This window comes from Vanacampus margaritifer, chromosome 8 (assembly GCF_051991255.1).
Source record: "Vanacampus margaritifer isolate UIUO_Vmar chromosome 8, RoL_Vmar_1.0, whole genome shotgun sequence".
NCBI lineage: Eukaryota > Metazoa > Chordata > Actinopteri > Syngnathiformes > Syngnathidae > Vanacampus > Vanacampus margaritifer.
Window position 1 is genome coordinate 10,271,135 of NC_135439.1, and position 20,692 is coordinate 10,291,826.

Genomic DNA, 20,692 nt, shown 5'->3' on the forward strand with positions numbered 1-20,692 from the left:
AAAAAAAATTGAATAATCTATCAAACCGTGTTTTTTTTTCTTTTCAGGTCTGATATCAATTCATAAGACAATTAATAGAATATTTTAATACCTCTTTCATCTGAAAATGTGATGAATGCACACTTGAACATGATTAGTAGAACTCCATTTACTGGAATAGTCCACTGAAATTAGGCACCCGTGTTTCTCCCTGTATGTATGAATGGCATGCAGTGGGTTTCATTGAAGAATGGCCAGCAACCAGTATTGGAGTTGCGTCTTTTTCTGGTATAGGAACAAAATTTATAAATTGGGCACAGATTTGTATTTTACATCTTTGTGTGCTTAAATAGCAATTCAATATGAAATGTATCTTGAGAAAATCTTATATCATATTTTCACATTTTTGTCATATTGCAATGCTTAGAAAACTTCAACTATATATCTTGAGAGTCAGATGAACAGATGTGACCCACTTTAACCCAGGAAATTACATTAGAAAGTGTCGTTCCAAGTTAGCAGGATTTACAAATTCACTTCACTGCCAGGCGCAATTGCCCTCTAATGACAATCTTCAGCAATCCAATTCTCCAATTACTAGTAAGAGACTGATAGGTTACGTACCTCTCCCTCTGCACCGTAACGTTGTCCGTCACCTACTACGTTCATCCTCACAACGTTTTTGACATAAGTAGAGGGGCGGTGAGTAGGTGTCACCCACCTCATCTTTGAGCTCCCAGCTAATTAAAGCCGTCCAACTTGCTACAGGGTAAATCAATCAAGGATCATGATCACTGGTCTGGAAAAACTTATGGTTGAATTCATTCATGAAGAAAAACTAGTTTACAGCCCCTCCAAAAACGATTGGAAACAGACACAAAAACGATCATATTGGATTTGGACGAACAGTTGGTATGGTGATACCTGGGAGAAAAACACACCTAACCAGTTTAATTACTGGGAAGGATATAGAACAAGGAGGCTGGAAGGGATGAAGACCCTTGTGCCTAAATTAACACAATCATCTATCAACTAGACGGCTCATTCCAAGATCTTAAGCATTAAGTAATGAAGGTTTTGTTAAACAGTTTTTCAACCTCACTTGACCTCAAAGAAGCTTCAGGTGAATAACCATCTTCTTAATCCATTGTGGATGGCTAATGGTATAGAGTAACTGGCACAACTTGAAGGTGAAGTGGTGCCAAAGATGAGAACCACCATCTTATAATTATCAAGCTCTCCTTCCAGATTTGCATCGACTAAATGGAAATTAGCTGATGACTATAATCCGGTGTGGTGTGTTAACATGTAAGTGTTCCATGTTATGTTCATTAACATGCACTGTCCCGACTAAATAAATAAATTAAAACATGTTGTTTCCCAGTCTACCCTGATGATTGCTTTGGCCTTCATCAAGTCTCCATATGTTTGGTAGCTCTGAAACAATTCTCTGGCTTGCCCCATGGTGAACTTCTCCAAAAAGTTTTTTTTGTAAGTTTTCATCTTCAATACTATTTTCCACAATACATGCTGTATGAAGAACCATTTACAGTACTTATATAATAATATCTCTATTTTTACAACAAATCTTAAAAACAGTTGCTATATAACACGCCCAGAACTCATGCGGGAAAAGTGTTGCATTTGCATTTGTGAGATATTTTTTTTTTTAAACAATATATTTACAGTTGAGCCCCATTATTTAGGGCTGGCCTGCCAATAGCGAAAATCATGTGTATAATTGACGCCAATTGTTGTCCGGCCCACTTGGTAATATATTTTCCTCCGTGTGGCTCCTGAGCTAATATAAGTTTGACACCCCTACTCTATATGAAATTTGAGCCTTCTTCGTTCGTTCTTCTTCGCAATTTTGTGTTTTTAAAAATAATATCTCTATTATTATTGTTATTGTTATACTATGAGGACCAAAAGTACTAAAATTCTCATTAATAAAATAACGACACATTCATGACAATAATGACCTTAAAATAAATCATTAAATTAAATAGTAAAGGGGTAATTAACATTGTCATTTTAATTATATTTTTTTCTTTATTTTCTTTTTTTGTCTTTATTTTTTTTGTGAGAGCTTAGTATTGTTCATTCGGTAATTTTACCGATTCGACAGGTCATCATCATTAGTCTCTTCTTTTTTTATATTTTTATTTTTCATTTTGTTTGTGTGTGTGCATGTGTGCGTGCGTGTGAGTGTGAACTCATTAATTCACCTAAAACCTATTAAAAATCCCATACCGTTTACCTAAACCGAATACTTCAGAATCCAGCTAGAGTCGTGAGGTTGTCAGGAGACCCGAAGAAGGATCAAAGAAAAGAAAGGAAAGTGAAATCCAGAAATCCAACCAGACATCACTTACTACCCACCGGGTTTAATTTATTTCTTTCAACTTTTATTTATTACAATATTTTTTTTATTTATTTCATCATTTATTTACTGTATTTCACTTTATATGTGTTTATTCATTTATGTGAATATTTATTTTGGTATTTCAATATTTATTCAGGTATTTCAATATTTATTTATTTGAGTTCTCAACAAACACAAACATACCCGACGGTTGCTTTTTAGTGATTGCAGTTGTTTACACCTGTCTCAGCCGCTGTACTGATCCCACCCAATTCACGCCCACTGAGTTTGATAGGGAGAAGGACACATACTGTATACATCGCAAGCTGCATGCAGGGAACAGGAGGGCCAAAATTAAATGAATAACTAACTATATGAAGAATGGAACAAAAATGGAAAACCATAAAAAATTTAATGAAACAAATACTTTGTTGAAATAAATAATGAAATTAATGTTGCAATAAAATTAACTATACATAATTATTTAAATAAATCTAATTTCAAATAATGAAATACATTTTGAAATCAATAAATCAAAATTGAAATCGTTTGGGTTTGCATCAACTGCAGTAGACTTGATATCATGCCTACATGCAGACAACAAACATGAATGTATGTATCAATTTGTCCTAGGAAAGTAGAACAGTGTGACCACACTGGTGAGGAGTCACAGCATGGTGTCCCATGTGTGTTTTTGTTTGTTTATTTGTTGTTTAAATAATAATAAAAAAAAATAAAATAAGCTTGCTGAGCTCAAGACATTGTTTCTCTAGTCTGGAATTTCCACGACACAAATAATAATGTAATATATTTTTTTAAATACATTATCATGTCATGATAATTTTTTATATTTGTGAATTTCATTTCAATATGTATTTTTTATTTGTCATTAATATTTTGTAATTTCTTATGTATTCTGCACCCTCCTTCCGTCGTGTATATTTATCGGCTTCCGTAGCAACTTCTTTCTCCTTCACATTGCCACGTTGAGTGCTGAGGTTAGTTGTGTGTGAAAGAGCTACTTTTTACATGATTCATTTTAGTGTTACAGATAAATTTTGTGTATAGTGACATGGTATTACAATATCATGGTCTTGTGTGTCAATTTCATCGATGATAATAGTTTTTAATAGACGTTTTTCGGCGTTGCCATTTTGGCGCTTTTTTTTTTTTTTAACTTGGCCAGCGCTGATTTCCTATTTCAAATATGGATATTTTGCATGTTTAGTGAGAAGATGTGTATATTAAGGACTTGATAAGACAATGTATTGTCATATATTATGCAGGTATAGTTTTCTTTGTTTGACGTTATTATTGTTGCCGTAGTTTTTCTAACACTACCAAGTGCACTGTCCCCCTTTAGCCACTAGGCGGCATTGTTTTACCATTCATTGGTTCTAGTTCTTCGAGGGTTGAAACAAATATTATTATTTTTTAAACACACAGTTTTCTTGGACAAGTCTGTACTATAAACAAACGCAACAGTTTGTTTAATATAAATGGTCTTTTTATAATAATGAATGCTATTTCTATTTGAAAAATAAATATTATGTAGCCTTTGATGAGCGCTAATGTGCATACTAAGGATTTGAGTAGACAAACGTCCAGACTCGAGAGTAAATAAAGTGTAAAAAATAAACCAGAAAATCTTCATTGAACCATATGTACACACCTGGAGGGATGGTGCTACATTTAAGACTGGCGCTGTCATAAATCTGCATTCCCAGTGTTAAGCCCCTCCAGCATTTTATTTTTAAATATATTAAAATAATGATAATTTCAGTTCACCTGGTCAAGACATCCTGGAGCCGTGCCAGCACACCTTTTACACTTGGTCACTTAGTGTAACATGTCAATATAATTGTAAAGGCCTACCTTCCTTGCTAATACTTACAGTGCAAATAGCAGGTGTCAGGTACTGCCAACAGTATTTCATAAAGGGCCACGGACGATAGCCAATCATGTCCTTTATGTTATCATACAGACGATCTGCCCCTTCAGAAAATATATCCTTCATTAGAATTGTGCTGACAGAAATTCACAGGAGAAACCCATGTGACTCCGGCTAATGCTCTTGATTAATTGAACCAAATCAAGAGTGCATACCATAAAACCACCCGATGCAGATAGACTCCAAAATTGCAAAAAAGAGAAGAGTCATGCCACTGCAGGCGTAATGGTCAAACAGCTGGAAAACATAGAGGCCTCCCTGCAAATACAAGCACAAAAATGTTTTTATCAATGTTTATTTAATCTTTTTTCGCCCCTTTGTATTACATGAAGGTTGATTACTCACCTCTGTAACCATTACAAGGCCTGCAAAGAAGCTTGCAACACAAACTGCAAGAAGAAGGAGTTTACGTCGACATTTATTTCCAAAGACTGAAGGGAAGGCGTCGGCTGTGTTCGTGACCAGTGCTTCTATATTTACGAACTATGGTGAGAACACAGATTTTTTTTTTAAATTGCATTATTATAATAATACATTTTATTTCAATTGAACAAATTATTTCTCATCTAAACTCATCTTGCCTCGCTATCTAATCCTATAAAGATGATCATGGCAAAGAAGCAAATGGCCCAAAGTTGAGGAAGAGGCATGAGAGCCACAGCGCTAGGGTAAGCGATGAATGCCAGACCCGGACCTGTAAAGACCACGATTGATTGTCACTTGACACCTAATAGGCCTAATCTTCCATTCCAACTGCATTGTCAAGCATTCATACCTGATTCAGCCACCATGGATATGTCTACACCTTGCTCCTTGGCCATAAAGCCAAGCACAGAAAAGATGGCAAAGCCGGCCACAAAGCTGGTCAACCCATTCAGCAGGCACAGATAAATACAGTCCCTGTTGGCCAAATACAATAAAAGTAGTCAATTGCTGTTGCAAAAGTGTGACACAAGCTGTTTCCAGACAGGAATGTGCAAATGGGATATTTATTTATATATCTTACAAACCCCCCAAATTCTACAAAAACAAAACAAAACCCTGAAACATTCAAAAGACGTCTTCCACAAAAGGCATTGTAATATCAAAAAGTTGTAATATCACTTATCACCACTAGATGGCAGACATGGTTTAGTTACAGCTGGACTGTGCCCGAATGTGCACCCTACTCCCTATATAGGGGTCACGCCATTTTGTAGTGGCGTCCGAATGTCCAGGGAACGAAAATGTAGGGCATTCAAAATTACTCACAACGCACTCTGAAAAGTAGTTAGCATCGATGTTCACTCAACCGGGTTGATTAAGATCGCAATGTATTGTGTATATGAGTATTAAAAAAACATGGGTTAGGCCTAATAATTTTTGGGAAATGTGATGCAGGGCAAACAGCCTTGATACCTCCTCAAGAATATTACAATTTTGAGTGAGCTGATTTGTGTGTGTGATCGATTGATTGATTGATTGGCCCTCAAAACTATTGATTGACAGACCTTCAAAAAGAGGACAGACTTTTCTCCAGCATATCATTCCACCCTGTCTGGTGTACTGGCCTAATGATGTCTCCAGGAAGAAGAGGGGGATGCCACAGGTGCAGAAGAACAGCATATACGGTACGAGGAATACTCCTTTAAAACAAAAATGACGTATTAAAGTTTGGGACTTTTTGGAAGTGACCTTCTATGTTTTATGTGAATGTGTTTGCAACATGTTTAAAAAATCAACAGAGTCCCGTCACTGGGTAGGACACCAAAACAATTCATCATTGTGCTCAGTGCCTTTTCAAACTCAAAATGAATTGCGTTCCAACAGAAATGTATTTATTTCTTTTTGTCTTTAAGCCAACTGTATCTGCTACAGTATGTACCTCCTCCGTTTTTGTAACATCGGTATGGGAATCTCCAGATATTTCCCAGACCAATGAGATTTCCTGCCGTAGCCAAGATGAATTCCATTTTCCTGGACCACTGCTCTCTCGGCTGGCCTTTGGGTGCAGCCTCCGCTTTGGTCCTGTCGTTCCACGTGTTTGATTGGATGGACTCCATTTGGACCTTTGGTTAGGATCAATCTGAACATATCATTCAGGGGGCTACAATAAAGTAGTCCTTTATGGGAACTTTAAAAAAAAGGATCACTTTTTTACAGCTGATCAACGAAGGAGTACAATGACAATAACAAAAACAGAGGAATCCTGTATGAGTTTAATCGGGTCGATACACCAGTATGTAGAAGTTATTTTGCCAAAAATGGTGATCACATTCATTTTAGGGCTGGGTTTAAAAAAAATTGAATAATCTATCAAACCGTGTTTTTCTTTTCAGGTCTGATATCAATTCATAAGACAATTAATAGAATATTTTAATACCTCTTTCATCGGAAAATGTGATGAATGCACACTTGAACATGATTAGTAGAACTCCATTTACTGGAATAGTCCACTGAAATTAGGCACCTGTGTTTCTCCCTGTATGTATGAATGGCATGCAGTGGGTTTCATTGAAGAATGTCCAGCAACCAGTATTGGAGTTGCTTCTTTTTCTGGTATCGGAACAACATTTATAAATTGGGCACAGATTTGTATTTTACATCTTTGTGTGCTTAAATAGCAATTCAATATAAAATGTATTTTGAGAAAATCTTAAATCATATTTACACATTTTTGTCATATTGCAATGCTTAGAATACTTCAACCATATATCTTGAGAGTCAGATGAACAGATGTGACCCACTTTCGCCCAGGAAATTACATTAGAAAGAGTCGTTCCAAGTTAGCAGGGTTTACAAATTCACTTCACTGCCAGGCGCAATTGCCCTCTTAGGACAATCTTCAGCAATCTAATTCTCCAATTACTAGTAAGAGACTGATTTTTTACGTACCTCTCCCTCTGCACCGTAACGTTGTCCGTCACCTACTACGTTCATCCTCACAACGTTTTTGACATAAGTAGAGGGGCGGTGAGTAGGTGTCACCCACCTCATCTTTGAGCTCCCAGCTAATTAAAGCCGTCCAACTTGCTACAGTGCAAATCAAATGTACAAGGATCATGATCACTGGTCTGGAAAAACTTATGGTTGAATTAATTCATGAAGAAAAACTTGTTTACAGCCCCTCCAAAAACGGTTGGAAACAGACACAAAAGCTATCATATTGGATATGGACGAACAGTTGGAATGGAGAAAAACACACATAACCATCTTAATTACTGGGAGGAACAAGGAGGCTGGAAGGGATGAAGACCCTTGTGCCTAAATTAACACGATCAACTATAAACACCCAAAACACAATACTGTATGCATGAACCACTAGACGGCTCATTCCAAGATCTTAAGTATTATGTTTCTGTTATATTTCTTTCTTTCAATGTTTATTTATTACAATATATTTTAATTAATTTCAGCATTTATTTACTGTATTTCACTTAATGTCTGTTCATTCATTTATGTGAATATTTATTTATTTGCGTTCTCAACAAACACAAACATACCCGACGGTTGCTTTTTAGCGATTGCAGTTGTTTACACCTGTCTCAGACGCTGTACTGATCCCACCCAATTCACGCCCACTGAGTTTGATAGGGAGAAGGACACATACTGTATACATCGCAAGCTGCATGCAGGGAACAGGACGGCCAAAATGAAATGAATAACTAACTATATGAATATTGAAACAAAAATGGAAAACCATAAAAAATTAAATGAAACAAATACTTTGTCGAAATAAATAATGAAATTAATGTTGCAATAAAACGAACTATATACATAATTATTTAAATAAATCAAATTTTAAATAATGAAATACATTTTGAAATCAATAAATCAAAATTGAAATAAATAAATGAAGACATGAATATTTCATTGAAATGCCGTTTTTTATTAAACTTTTAATTTATTCTGTTTATTTAATGTTGGGACTCTTCCTGTAGTCCTCCAGAGGGGGGAGCCCTTTACCATTCATCCAGCCATCGTATCGCTCGACCACTTGTTTTGACAGCATATGAACGTTTTAATAAACACGCTCATTCCGATGTCTTTTAACGGTTTTTGTTTTAAATAAATAAAATTTTAAATAATGAAATACATTTTGTGGCAGGCAGTGTGAACATAATGTCACATGAGCCTTTGCCATTTGGATGGCCTGCAATGAAGCACTATTAAGAGTTACTTTGTGAGTTTCTAAATATTCAGTCATTCCATCACTTGGTATCTATTTTCAAACTCTAATAACATGTAGTATTGTTCTTGGGGCAACAGTATATTATGTGGTTTGACTCTTTTTGCGTACTGCTGTGCCTGACTGTGCCTATGTGTTAAGTGAATCATTCTCTTGGGATGCTCTACTTTGCATATGATTTGTGTGAGACAATATTATAATAACATTATATCCAGGCTGGGGAAATATTGTGATCCATGTAACCGGCGTTATGAATTTGGGATGAAAAATAACTGTTACGTTACAGTTACAGGGGTGGAGGGGGGGAGGGGGGGACACCTAATCAGTTTGTAGGTTTTATAAAAATGTGGATTATTTTGCAAGATCAAATTTTTAATACAAAAAAAGCGACGGCACAGTCAAGTCTCAGCTAGCTTTCAAACGTAATAGCCAAACTAACTTTAAGTGAGTACGTTGATAAATGGTCTGTCTGTCTGTCTAATCTATGCCGCACAAGTGGTTAGCATGTCTGCCTCCCAGATCATGTGCTTTGGATTTGAATTGTGAGTGGTCAAATTTCCTCACACATTCTAAAACTGCATTGTTGTGTTTGTGTTGATAATAATTACTGAGTATGCTTGCAATTGCTTCAAGTGAACATTTATTTCACCAGTCGTATCATGCACATGCAGTCTCGTGTTAATATATTTCTGCACCACGTCATTCTTCTTGTAATAATGAATCATTCCAACATTCACTGACAGCAGCGACTCCTAGTGGTAGCACTAATCATCACATCCATATAAAATATTAGACAGAAAAGCCCAGGCAAATATACAAAAAGATATATTGTAATGAGTGTCTTTTATTTTTTATTTTTTTTTATTTGGTATTCAAAAGTAATTCAAAATCAAATCTAGATTTTATTTATTTACTTGTTTTTCAGTAATTCAGGACGATTATGATTTTTAATAGATTTTAATCTAATAAACCCATCATTTATTCAAAAATATTTTTTTATTTAGTGCACAGGTACTGACTGGTTTTCTGAGTCCCCAGAACCCAATAAAACAAAACTGCACTTTTCAGAGTGGTCTTTTGTTGTGGGCAGTCTAAGGCGCGCCTGTGGTCAAATACAAACCGGTGAAGTTCAACAACATCATTGAGTATCCGTGGTGGGGTTATGCTCTGGGCTGGTGGTTCATCCTGTCTTCTACACTCACCGTTCCCTTCTCGATGGTGTACAACCTGATTACCACTCCGGGGACATTTCGACAGGTACAATTTTGATTAATTTGTATTGATCATAATAATCGTAGCCCTAAAATGGCTTGTGTCCCCACAAAATGTTTTTAAAGTAACATTAAATATTCTTTCTTGCTAACGGTTTGCCATCCTTTGTACTCCATCTAAGGATCTTCCGTCACCCAAATCGGACAACGAAGCACATGAAGTGCGCAGCTTGATGCAGACATCAGACGGCATGTTGTGAAACTGAAAACTGAACACTGTGAGGCACAACAACTTACAACAACAAAACTGGCATTCACAGCATGGTTCTTTATATTCAGTCACAGAATCTAATTATTTGTCCATTCCTATTCTCCAATATCTGATGGTTTACATTACATCATTTTTAAAAAATATACTCATTGACCAAATCTCATTTCTTTATTTGCGACCAACTTCAGGCTTGTTTACATGCTCGTGCATCCCACCAAAGATCCCATCGAAGAGGCGACAAGAACAACAGAGGAACAAAGGTTTGGAGGATGAGACAATCATTTCTCAGCATCATATCATGCAGGGGAGGGCAATTAAAGATCATGACACGTCATTGAAGTGTCACAATAAATCATCTCTGTGTCTAAATTACTACTATCACCAAATGTCCACCTCATGTTTTAAGTGGAAGTTAATTAAAAGTCAAATATGATTAACACTGTTACTCTCTGTAATGGCTTGTGAAATATGCAATAATTAGAGTTGTGTTTGGAATTGATTTATTCTTTATTAAGATCCCCATTAGTTTCCACAAAGTGGTTGCTAGTCTTCCTTGGGTCCTCAAAATTAATACGACATACAACGGTTAAAATGACTATATAGTAAAATATAAAAATGCAGAACAAAACAATAATTAACAGATACAACAGTGCAAATCAAATAAACATGGATGTGAAATGAAAAAAACAATCAGCAACAGATACAACTTCCTCTTCAAAAAGTAGTCTAAATTGAGTTCCATGTTGATCAACAAAAGGTGTCTTTTAGAATTGTAAGTTTAGGGTCCTCTCTGAGTTCTCTCTGTGTCGATGAGATGAACTTCTGTCATTTAGCGTGAATAAACATCTGAAGTTCCACATCTTGAGTCAAAATTTTCCTCGATGCAGGTAAGTCTTTTGCTGGTGTGCACAGAACTTTCAGTCTCTGTAGGGATAAAAGTAACACATGTACCAAATCTGTTCTCACCTGGAAAAATAGTTTTGTTTTTGTTTATTGAATAATGTCTGATGTAGTACCAAGACTGTCCTGTGAGGAGGAGCTTGGCACCACAGTGCATGCTGACTGTTGGAACGTCACAGAAGAAGAAAAAATAATAGAAGGAAAACCAAAATTTTGGGTACTGATTGATATGAAGGGTACGATGGCGTATTAGGGCCAGGTATAAATATTTTTTTTAGAGGGTCGATAATATTCAGGAAAAAAACTCACAAATACTGTATATGAAAAATATATATATATTTATGTTCGCGACAAAGTGCCAAGTTTGCGATAAAAAATCTTACAAATTTAGGACCAAATAAACTTGAAAATCTGCGACATAAAGTGGCAAATTTGGGAGAAAAAAAACTGCCAAACTTGCGAGAAATAAATGTCGCGTGCTACTCGGATGTTTTTACCAATAATTTTCGGTCGGGTTTTCAAATAAGGCGATAGTAATTGCTTTAGCAGAGATTAACCACATCATATTAAGCATTTTGCTATTGTGCCTATTGATTGTGTAAATGGCAATTTCACATGGATGAACTACAGGATGGCTCTCTTACGCCTGGTACACGCACGCGTGCACACACACACCCCGCACATAAATACATTGCCTTACCTGTCTTAGAGTACCAGGAGTGACACTGACAACATAGAGCGTCCTCAACAGCACCATGAGCGGTGATGAGACGGCGAGGAATCCTCCAATTGTGTAGCCCCACCATGGGTATTCATAAGTGTTGTTGAATTTCAGTGGTGTGTATTTGACCAAAGTAAATGCCAAAGTACACTAAAACAAACCAGTAGATGAGAGATATGAAAACAAGAAATAAGCCCTAATACCAAGGTATAGGTATTGACAGCAGTGGCTGATACCACTATCGATCAGGATCAGGAAATAGATATTAAGAATTAGAAGAAGAATAAATTGCCATTAATTTCATGCGAATTTAAGGAAAAAGTACTGTACTGGGATTTGAAGGTCTTTCTTTACAATGATCTGTTATTGTGAATGAAGCAAATAGTTAAAAGCTAATATGAAATATAAATAATTGTGGTCCCTGTTCTCCACAAAATGTCTTCAAAATCAGTGTGCTTGTTTTTAACAAACTTGTTTTGTCTTGACTTAAGGTAAATTACACTTCACACCGGTTGAAGGAGCCATGATTGGTCACTTGTTAGTAGAACTTGTCAATCAAGACATACCGTCTTTTCTAATACTTACAGTGCAAATAGCTGGCGTAAGGTACTTCCAACAGTATTTCATAAAAGGCCACGGGTGATAGCCAATCATGTCCTTTATGTTATCATACAGACGATCTGCCCCTTCAGAAAATATATCATTTATTAGCATTGCGTCTTCAGAACTTCACGTTGACTCCAACACATGCTCATGATGAATTGAACCAAAACAACAGTGCATACCATAAACCCATCCGATGCAGACAGACTCGAGAATGACAAAAAAGAGAATAGTCATCCCACTGCAGGAATAATGGTCAAACAGTTGGAAAACATAAAGGCCACCCTGAAAAATAAAGATGTTGCCATCTCATTATGTGTTAATTCTTTTTGCTCCAATGTACAACATGTTGCTTGATCGCTCACCTCTGTCACCATTAGAAGGCCTGCAAAGAAGCTTGCAACACTGATAGCAAGAACAAGGAGCTTCCGTCGGCGTTTATTTCCAGTGATAGATGGGAACACGTCGGCAATGTTGGTGACCAGCGCCTCTAGATAGATAAACTACGGTGAGAACACGAGATTGTTCTGTGTTATTTCAATGTTACATTCAATGTTCAAATGAACAGATATTTCTAAGATTATCTTGCCTGGCTGTCTAATCCTAAAGAGATGATCATGGCAAAGAAGCAAATGGCCCAAAGCTGAGGAAGAGGCATCAGAGCCACAGCGCGAGGGTAAGCGATGAATGCCAGACCCGGACCTGTAAAGACCACCACCCGAGTAAGTCATTGTCACTTGACAGCTAATAAGCTTCCATTCTAAATGTCTCGTCAAACGTCCATACCTGATTCAGCCACCATGGATATGTCCACACCTTGCTCCTTGGCCATAAAGCCAAGCACAGAAAAGATTGCAAAACCAGCCACAAAGCTGGTCGAAACGTTCAGCAGGCACAAATAAATACAGTCACTGTTGGGCAAATAGAACAAAACTAGTCAATTGCTTTCACAAAAGCATCTTAACTTCCCAAGTTTAAAACTTAGCAGAAGTTTTAAACCTGGATTTAAAAACCTTTACACTCAGGGCTGACTTCAATTCTGTTGGCAGCGTATTCCATTTGTGTGCAGCATTACAGCTAAATGCAGCTTCACCATGTTTACTTTTAACTCTGGGTTTCACTAATTGACCCAGCTAGACCGCCAGTGGTGCTCCGACACCTGCACTTTAGCTGGATAATTTTCTCTTGTAGCCAGTGACTGACTAGATATAATGGATAACTTTTTATGGCAATGTGGATGTGTGTACCTGTAGCAGTTGTTGGTATACTTGTTGTGGCTGCTTAAAGATGTCAGAACCCCATAGGAGATTGCATAGGAGTAGAGGATCTGGCTGCCGGCATCTAGCCAAACCTGGCAAAGAAATATCTCACTTTTTTTAAGAGAGCAAAACCCTCTTTTAGAATTAGACTAACAACTGTTTGTATGAAGAGCAACATTACCACTGGATCGCCAAGGCGGGATGCATCTGGATAGAGATAGAACTTGATTCCTTCTTTCGCTCCCGGTAATGTTAGACCACGAACAAGCAACACCAACAGCATGACATAAGGAAATGTGGCGGTGAATGAGACCACCTAGATTTAACCAACAAGTTAACAGTCAACAGTACCTGTATACTCTAAGTATGCAGGATGCTTTATAATTTCACTCGATATATATATATATGTATGTATGTATGTATGTATGTGTGTGTGTGTGTGCGTGCATGCGTGTGTATTAGGCGTGTCAAAATTAGTCAGTTAATTTAAAGTTCCTTTAATGCCACGAAAAATTTAACGCTCGATAAATTATTTGGAAAACCTGTACTGGGGGAATTCCAGCCACAGCACAGCAGACAGTTCCATATCATAATTTAGCAGTAATAAATTTAATAATAATACATATATTTGTGGAGACTGGGGGTCAAGTTTCATTTTACAATTTTAAAAATGTGCAGAATGTCACAAATTACTTCATGTTTAAGATTAGATAGCTATTAATATGTAAAGAAAAATGCAATGAGCTGTCACCAACGTTTGACAAATGCAATTATGCCATCTAGTGGCTGATCAATATCACACTCGTTTTTCTACAGTACACATCTTTTTAATCTTAACACAATTTTATGAATTATTATGAAATTACTGTAACAATGACTAAAAGATGCAGCCATTTTTCTATTAGTTTATATTTTTTTCCAATTGTATGTTAACAAGAGTATGAAAAAAAAAATTCTATTCTACATTTATATTGTACATTTAGAACAGATATAAAATTTGTGATTAACTGTGAGTTAACTATTGAAGTCATGCGATTAATTACGATTAAAAAAAATGAATCACCTGACACCCCTAATATATATAATGTATACAGTATTTATGTTACCTTCCCTGTGAACTTGACTCCATTCCAAATACAAAAGACGCACAATATCCAGGCAAGAAGAAGACAAAGGGCCAACTCCCAGCGAATGTTTCCGACTTGTTCAATTCCACTTGATAGTCCCAAAATCCTCCTCCTGGGCCACAAACCAATCAGAAACCAAAACACACATAGCAACCTCATACAATACTGAATTATACAGTACTTACTCCCAATACTCTAAAACTGAAGACGTGCCATTTTTAAACTCTTGTAGCGTTTGGTTAGGGCTGTACTTGAAACACTTGTCTTTATTTGCAAAGGGAAGGAACAAAAAAAAAAGAAGCAAAATGGGAGAAAATAGAAATTTGTGCTTGTTTTAGAAAATATCTCAGTACCTGTGTTCCAGCTGTTGAGACAGTTGGCCCAGGGGAGCTCAAATGAGAAAGATGAGAACAAGTAGCGAAAGGCCCAAGCTAGGATGATCACGTAATAGATCCCTATGTAGAAAACAACCAGCTGGCTTCCATATCCTAAGCCTGTATGTATGGAGAGCAGACTAATGTCATCGGACAGGGCCACAGTGTAATTGGAAAGGGAACACATAGGCTACTTATTACAGAGAGGGAGAATTTACTGTATGTATATGCTATATGTCACTGAATAGGAAAAGGAGCGGCACCCAGTGGTCAGAAAGCAGATTAGGACAGAAGTCAGACAGACCTTCAAAAAGTGGACAGACTTTTCTCCAGCATGCTATCCCGCCTTGTCTGGTGTATTGGCCTAATGATGTTTCCAGGAAGAAGAGCGGCACACCACAGGTGCAGAAGAACAACAAATACGGTACGAGGAAGACACCTATGAACAAAAAGGACATCGAAAATGAGTTTTGCCAAAATGTAGAACCCCTCAACCTCTTTTAAATTAGTATTGTAGCAGCAGCGCCCACATCAACAATAATAGCTGCTGATTTATTTATTTTTTTCTTTAGAAATAGTAGTCAGTGGGTATAACACCAAAACAATAATACACCCTACCTAACATACTACATTGCAACAGAAATGGACAGATATTTACTTAATTTTCAAACCAGTTGAAGCTACGGTTTACCTCCTCCATTTTTGTAGCAAAGATATGGGAATCTCCAAACATTTCCCAGGCCAATGATATTTCCTGCCATAGCGAAGGCATATTCAATTTTACTGGACCACTGCTCTCTCTCTTGACCTTTGGATGCAGCTTCTGCCTCGGTCCCATCTTTGCATGTGTTGGATTGTGTGAGCTCCATTTGGACCTTTAGTTGGGACCAATCTGAACATATCAATCGAGGGTATGCGAAAGTACTTTACAGGGCAAAGACATTCAAATGGAAATAACCACTAAAAGACAGTATAAACATGGGGTATCTCATAGCCAATCAATGAAGGAAGACAATAATAACTGATAGATCAAAATGGAATCGTTTGGAATTTGTTTAGCATATTTGCATATTTTAATAATATCTGCTCTGTGTGCATTGACATGCGCCTGGGGATGGTATTTCAAGCATGCATCAATGAGCACAAGCACAGTAGAGTAGATAACGGCGGTGGAAATGAGGCTTTGAGAGTCAGAAGAAGAGACGTGACCCACCTTGCCCTGGAAATTTCAATAGAAAGAGTCATTCCAAGTTAACAGGATTCACAAATCTACTTAACACAATATGCCAATCTTCAGCAATCCATTTCTCCAATTACTAGTCAGAGACTGATCGTTTACATACCTCTCCCTCGGCACCGTAACGTCGTCCGTCTCCGTCTGCGTTCATGCTCACAATGTTTTTGACATAAGTAGAGGGGCGGTGAGTAGGTGTCACCCACCTCATCTTTGAGCTCCCAGCTAATTAAAGCCGTCCAACTTGCTACAGGGTAAATCAATCAAGGATCATGATCACTGGTCTGGAAAAACTTATGGTTGAATTCATTCATGAAGAAAAACTTGTTTACAGCCCCTCCCAAAACGGTTGGAAACAGACAGAAAAACTATCATATTGGATATGGACGAACAGTTGGTATGGAGAAAAACACACATAACCATCTTAATTACTGGGAAGGAACAAGGAGGCTGGAAGGGATGAAGACCCTTGTGCCTGAATTAACACGATCAACTATAAACACCCAAAACACAATACTGTATGCATGAACCACTAGACGGCTCATTCCAAGATCTTAAGTATTATATTTCTGTTATATTTCTTTCTTTCAATGTTTATTTATTACAACATATTTTAATTAATTTCAGCATTTATTTACTGTATTTCACTTAATGTCTGTTCATTCATTTATGTGAATATTTATTTAGGCATTTCAATATGTATTCAGGTATTTCAATATTTATTTATTTGCGTTCTCAACAAACACAAACATACCCGACGGTTGCTTTTTAGCGATTGCAGTTGTTTACACCTGTCTCAGCCGCCGTACTGATCCCACCCAATTCACGCCCACTGAGTTTGATAGGGAGAAGGGCACATATACATCGCAAGCTGCATGCAGGGAACAGGACGGCCAAAATGAAATGAATAACTAACTATATGAATATTGAAACAAAAATGGAAAACCATAAAAAATTAAATGAAACAAATACTTTGTTGAACTAAATAACGAAATTAATGTTGCAATAAAACAAACTATATACATAATTATTTAAAGAAATCAAATTTTCAATAATGAAATACATTTTGAAATCAATAAATCAAACTTGAAATCAATTAATATATTGAAATAAATAAATGAAGACTTGAATATTTCATTGAAATGCCGTTTCTAATTAAACTTTTAATTTATTCTGTTTATTTAAAGTTGGGACTCTTACTGTAGTCCTCCAGAAGGGGGAGCCCTTTACCATTCATCCATCCTTTGTACCGCTCAACCACTTGTTCTGATGTTTTAATAAACACGCTCATTCTGATGTCTTTTAACGGTTTTTGTATGACAGATGATTTTTGTAGGGGTGTCAGGTTTTGTTAGACTCTCAGGAGAAGACCCTGACGTGCAAAACGCAACAACAAAAAACATTAAAGCAAATAACGGACCATAATAACAAATCAAAATTCACAAAAACAAAACAGACAAAAATAAAAGAACCGATTGAGTGACCATCAATGTTCATTATTTTTCCAAGGGCATTGTGGGTTATTTTCAGGGCACTACTCTTTTTCTTTTCTTTTGGACATTCAGACACCCCTACAAAATGGCCCAACCCCCTTTGGGGCCCCACTATATGGGGAGTAGTATGCACATTTGGACACAGCCAATTAAACTGCAGGAAGAGGTAGGTAGCTACTAGTAGGGAGATCAGGCTCGTTGCTGATTAGACGAAAGCACCAGTCGTCACCCGCTCTGCCCGTTTCAAAGTGCACTGACAGTACTGCCGCATAGAGTACACATTTTAATACTCCACCATATTTATAATTTCATATTGACCTTTGGATGAAATAGCAAAGCTTGTAAAATGTGCTCTTTCTGCAAACCAGGGCCGCAGTCCTGCATGTTTTAGCAGTTTCCCTCCTCCAACACACCTGAATCAAATGATTAGGTTCATTATCAGGCTTCTGCAGAGCTTGCTGAATGCTGATGAGCTGATCCTTTGAATGAGCTTGAAATGAATGTTCCCAATCCTTGCAAATCAGCGCTGCTGGAATGCGGTGCTCTTGAGCAAAACTAAACCTTTTGGCGAGAAGTTTTGACAATTGTTTCTATGAGAACAATATAAGAAATGTTGTTTTGTCCAACAGTTGATCAAAGAAAGCTAAGAGAGAGCTGGAGAAAAAACGGCATTGCTCGAGAAACATGATTAATTAACAACCACTGTAATGATTTGAAAAGCATTTATGGTCTGTTGTGTACAGTACTCACTGTGTGCTTCATTGCAGGGACAGTCAGATAGTGATTGCACACGTTTTTGGAAATGGAAACAATTCAGACAAACTGGAACACTTCAGACGAAGACACTTGGTAAGTAAGCAAGCTTTATTTGTGTAGCACTTTTCACAGACACTGTGAGCAAGTGTTGCATTTTTCCTTGTTGCTCCTGAGGCAATGACAACATTTTCTTTCTTACAACATCTGTCACAGCAAAGTTATATGGAGAGTAATCAGTGATATAGAAATATACCCTATTTAAATACTATATTTGAAAGCATTCACAACACGTAATTTCTTTAATGGTCTTAAATTTAACTTTTTTCTCCCAAATATCGTTGCAGTAGCCTTTTTATTTAACCATTTATGACTGAAATGTCTTCTAATTGGTAGATTAGCACCTTAGCTGTTCACAATGGGTACTCCTGCAAGCCTCTGTCCAATACTTTTCGGACTGGATTCGGGTTCGAATTTCCCACGCCCTGACTGCGGATGTGACATAATGTGCGCGATGTGTATGTGAAGAAGGGTATGTGCAGTTTCATTTCTTGTCAGCAGGTGGCAGTAGCGATTCGTAATTGAATATTCTACGTTCAGTAACTTTAAGAAGAAACACACTTAAAATAATACAAATTTAAATGCATATAATATATTGAGAGTGCAATGGTTAACACAATACAGTAATACTTGTCGTTTGCCATCTAGTGGCCAACAGTAAAATTACACCGAAAATAAATAAAAGTAGAAATGAATAAATCTGTAAAACCAGAATCCACAAAATGGGGGGGCATTTACTCTATTGTATATTGTATTTCTCCTTTTCAAAATTCTTAGATTTACCACACTTTCTTCTCTGATGCTTTTCAATATCAAGAATAGAGCTAAAGCAGTCTCATCATTACATAACTATATAAGCAGTTCAGTTTGGTGCAACATGCTCGAATAGCTTGATGTGTAAAAAAAAAGATCCTCCCTTCGCTGTAAAACCACTGATAGTTAACAATGTAGCATACGTTGTCCTTCATTAATTGTTGCATCACTTATAGTGTAGTGTTTAACCCTGTCTGACCTGTGCAGGCAGCTTGATGTGTAAAAAGTAAAAAGAATAATAAGAAGTGGACGGTATGTGCTGCTTTGAAGACCCCCTTTTTCTTTAATCGCTCAGTTCTTTAGACCCCAATATTAGATTTGGCAGAGGCATCTTTTGTTGAATTACAGTTATAATTATTTAATTTAAAAAATATATATATATATATATATATATATATATATACAGTATATATATATACAAGTTTCTTCCTGTAAACATTAAGCATATATTTTTTTACATGTATTTAAGGCAAGTTGTAAAATGTCTGAAGTCCTCTTGTTTATGTTTAACAAATTTAAAACATAAATCATGCTGTTTGTACTAAGTACTGTCTCAAATGTTTTCCAATTTCGATATTTAAAATGTATAGGATTGTATGCCGAGAAACGTTTCTTGGAAGGAGTGATATGGCGGCCTTTTCGGCTTCAAAGGTCTTGCCCTATCGGCTATCCAGTAATATATACAGATCAGTAGTCGTGCTCCCACACAGACAGTCAAGCGGACGCTTACCGAAGCTGCACAACATTTACAGTTAAGTGCGCCTTATAGTCGTGAAAACATGGTACTCAGCACTTGAGTATTCTTTTCAGCGAATACTTTTTTATTTGTACTTGAGTGATTTATTTGATGACTACTTTTTACTTTTACTTGAGTAATATTATTTTGAAGTAACGCTACTCTTACTTGAGTACAATTTTTGGCTACTCTACCCACCTCTGTTTTTTTTTTAACTATTATTTTTAATATACATCCAATTTTATATTGGTTTATTTTTGTTTGTTTTTTTATGAAAATATTTGGTTTTGAATATAGTATTATATGGCATGTGGCCTGACCATCATGATAAATTGGCGCTTAAGATTTGTATTTGAGTAGCCCTGGTATAAAGCTAGCCTTGTTAGCCGTATAATGTTGTACAAAAGCCATTCCTTAAACAGGGTTCACACATACTATAACGTGAGAGTCACCATCTATTGAGTAATATCATGTCTGTAGTATCTGTAGTACCAAGACTGACATGTAAGAGGCAGCAAAGTTAGTAAATACAATAGAGGAAGATAAAAGAGGACATGGAAGAAGCAAAGCTAACCGTTATCTTATCTGGTGCAGTGGAAAGTCTTCTTGCCATTTCTTTTCCTGGTGACTGGCACCTTATACAAACACTCAACACAAGCAGTGGCTTCTCTTTT

General features: G+C 36.7%; 2 protein-coding genes across 2 annotated transcripts; both read right to left on the reverse strand.

The window, feature by feature from the left end:
- Positions 1 to 219: 219 nt before the first annotated feature.
- LOC144056563 (sodium- and chloride-dependent GABA transporter 2-like) lies at positions 220 to 6,337 on the reverse strand. The gene is made up of 9 exons (XM_077573492.1): positions 6,160 to 6,337; positions 5,786 to 5,920; positions 5,306 to 5,315; positions 5,071 to 5,195; positions 4,877 to 4,989; positions 4,641 to 4,778; positions 4,451 to 4,553; positions 4,239 to 4,339; positions 220 to 264 (listed from the first exon to the last, which is right to left on the reverse strand). The coding sequence occupies exons 1-9, from the start codon at positions 6,335 to 6,337 to the stop codon at positions 220 to 222; spliced, it is 948 nt and encodes a 315-aa protein (XP_077429618.1).
- Positions 6,338 to 10,555: 4,218 nt separating this feature from the next.
- On the reverse strand, positions 10,556 to 15,849 carry LOC144056206 (sodium- and chloride-dependent GABA transporter 2-like). The gene is made up of 14 exons (XM_077572760.1): positions 15,621 to 15,849; positions 15,234 to 15,368; positions 14,909 to 15,049; positions 14,741 to 14,819; positions 14,535 to 14,667; positions 13,610 to 13,744; positions 13,417 to 13,520; positions 12,956 to 13,080; positions 12,759 to 12,871; positions 12,535 to 12,672; positions 12,352 to 12,454; positions 12,152 to 12,252; positions 11,546 to 11,716; positions 10,556 to 10,869 (listed from the first exon to the last, which is right to left on the reverse strand). Exons 1-14 carry the CDS (start codon positions 15,796 to 15,798, stop codon positions 10,771 to 10,773), a joined length of 1,755 nt encoding a protein of 584 aa, XP_077428886.1. The 5' UTR covers positions 15,799 to 15,849; the 3' UTR covers positions 10,556 to 10,770.
- Between the last annotated feature and the right edge of the window lie 4,843 nt (positions 15,850 to 20,692).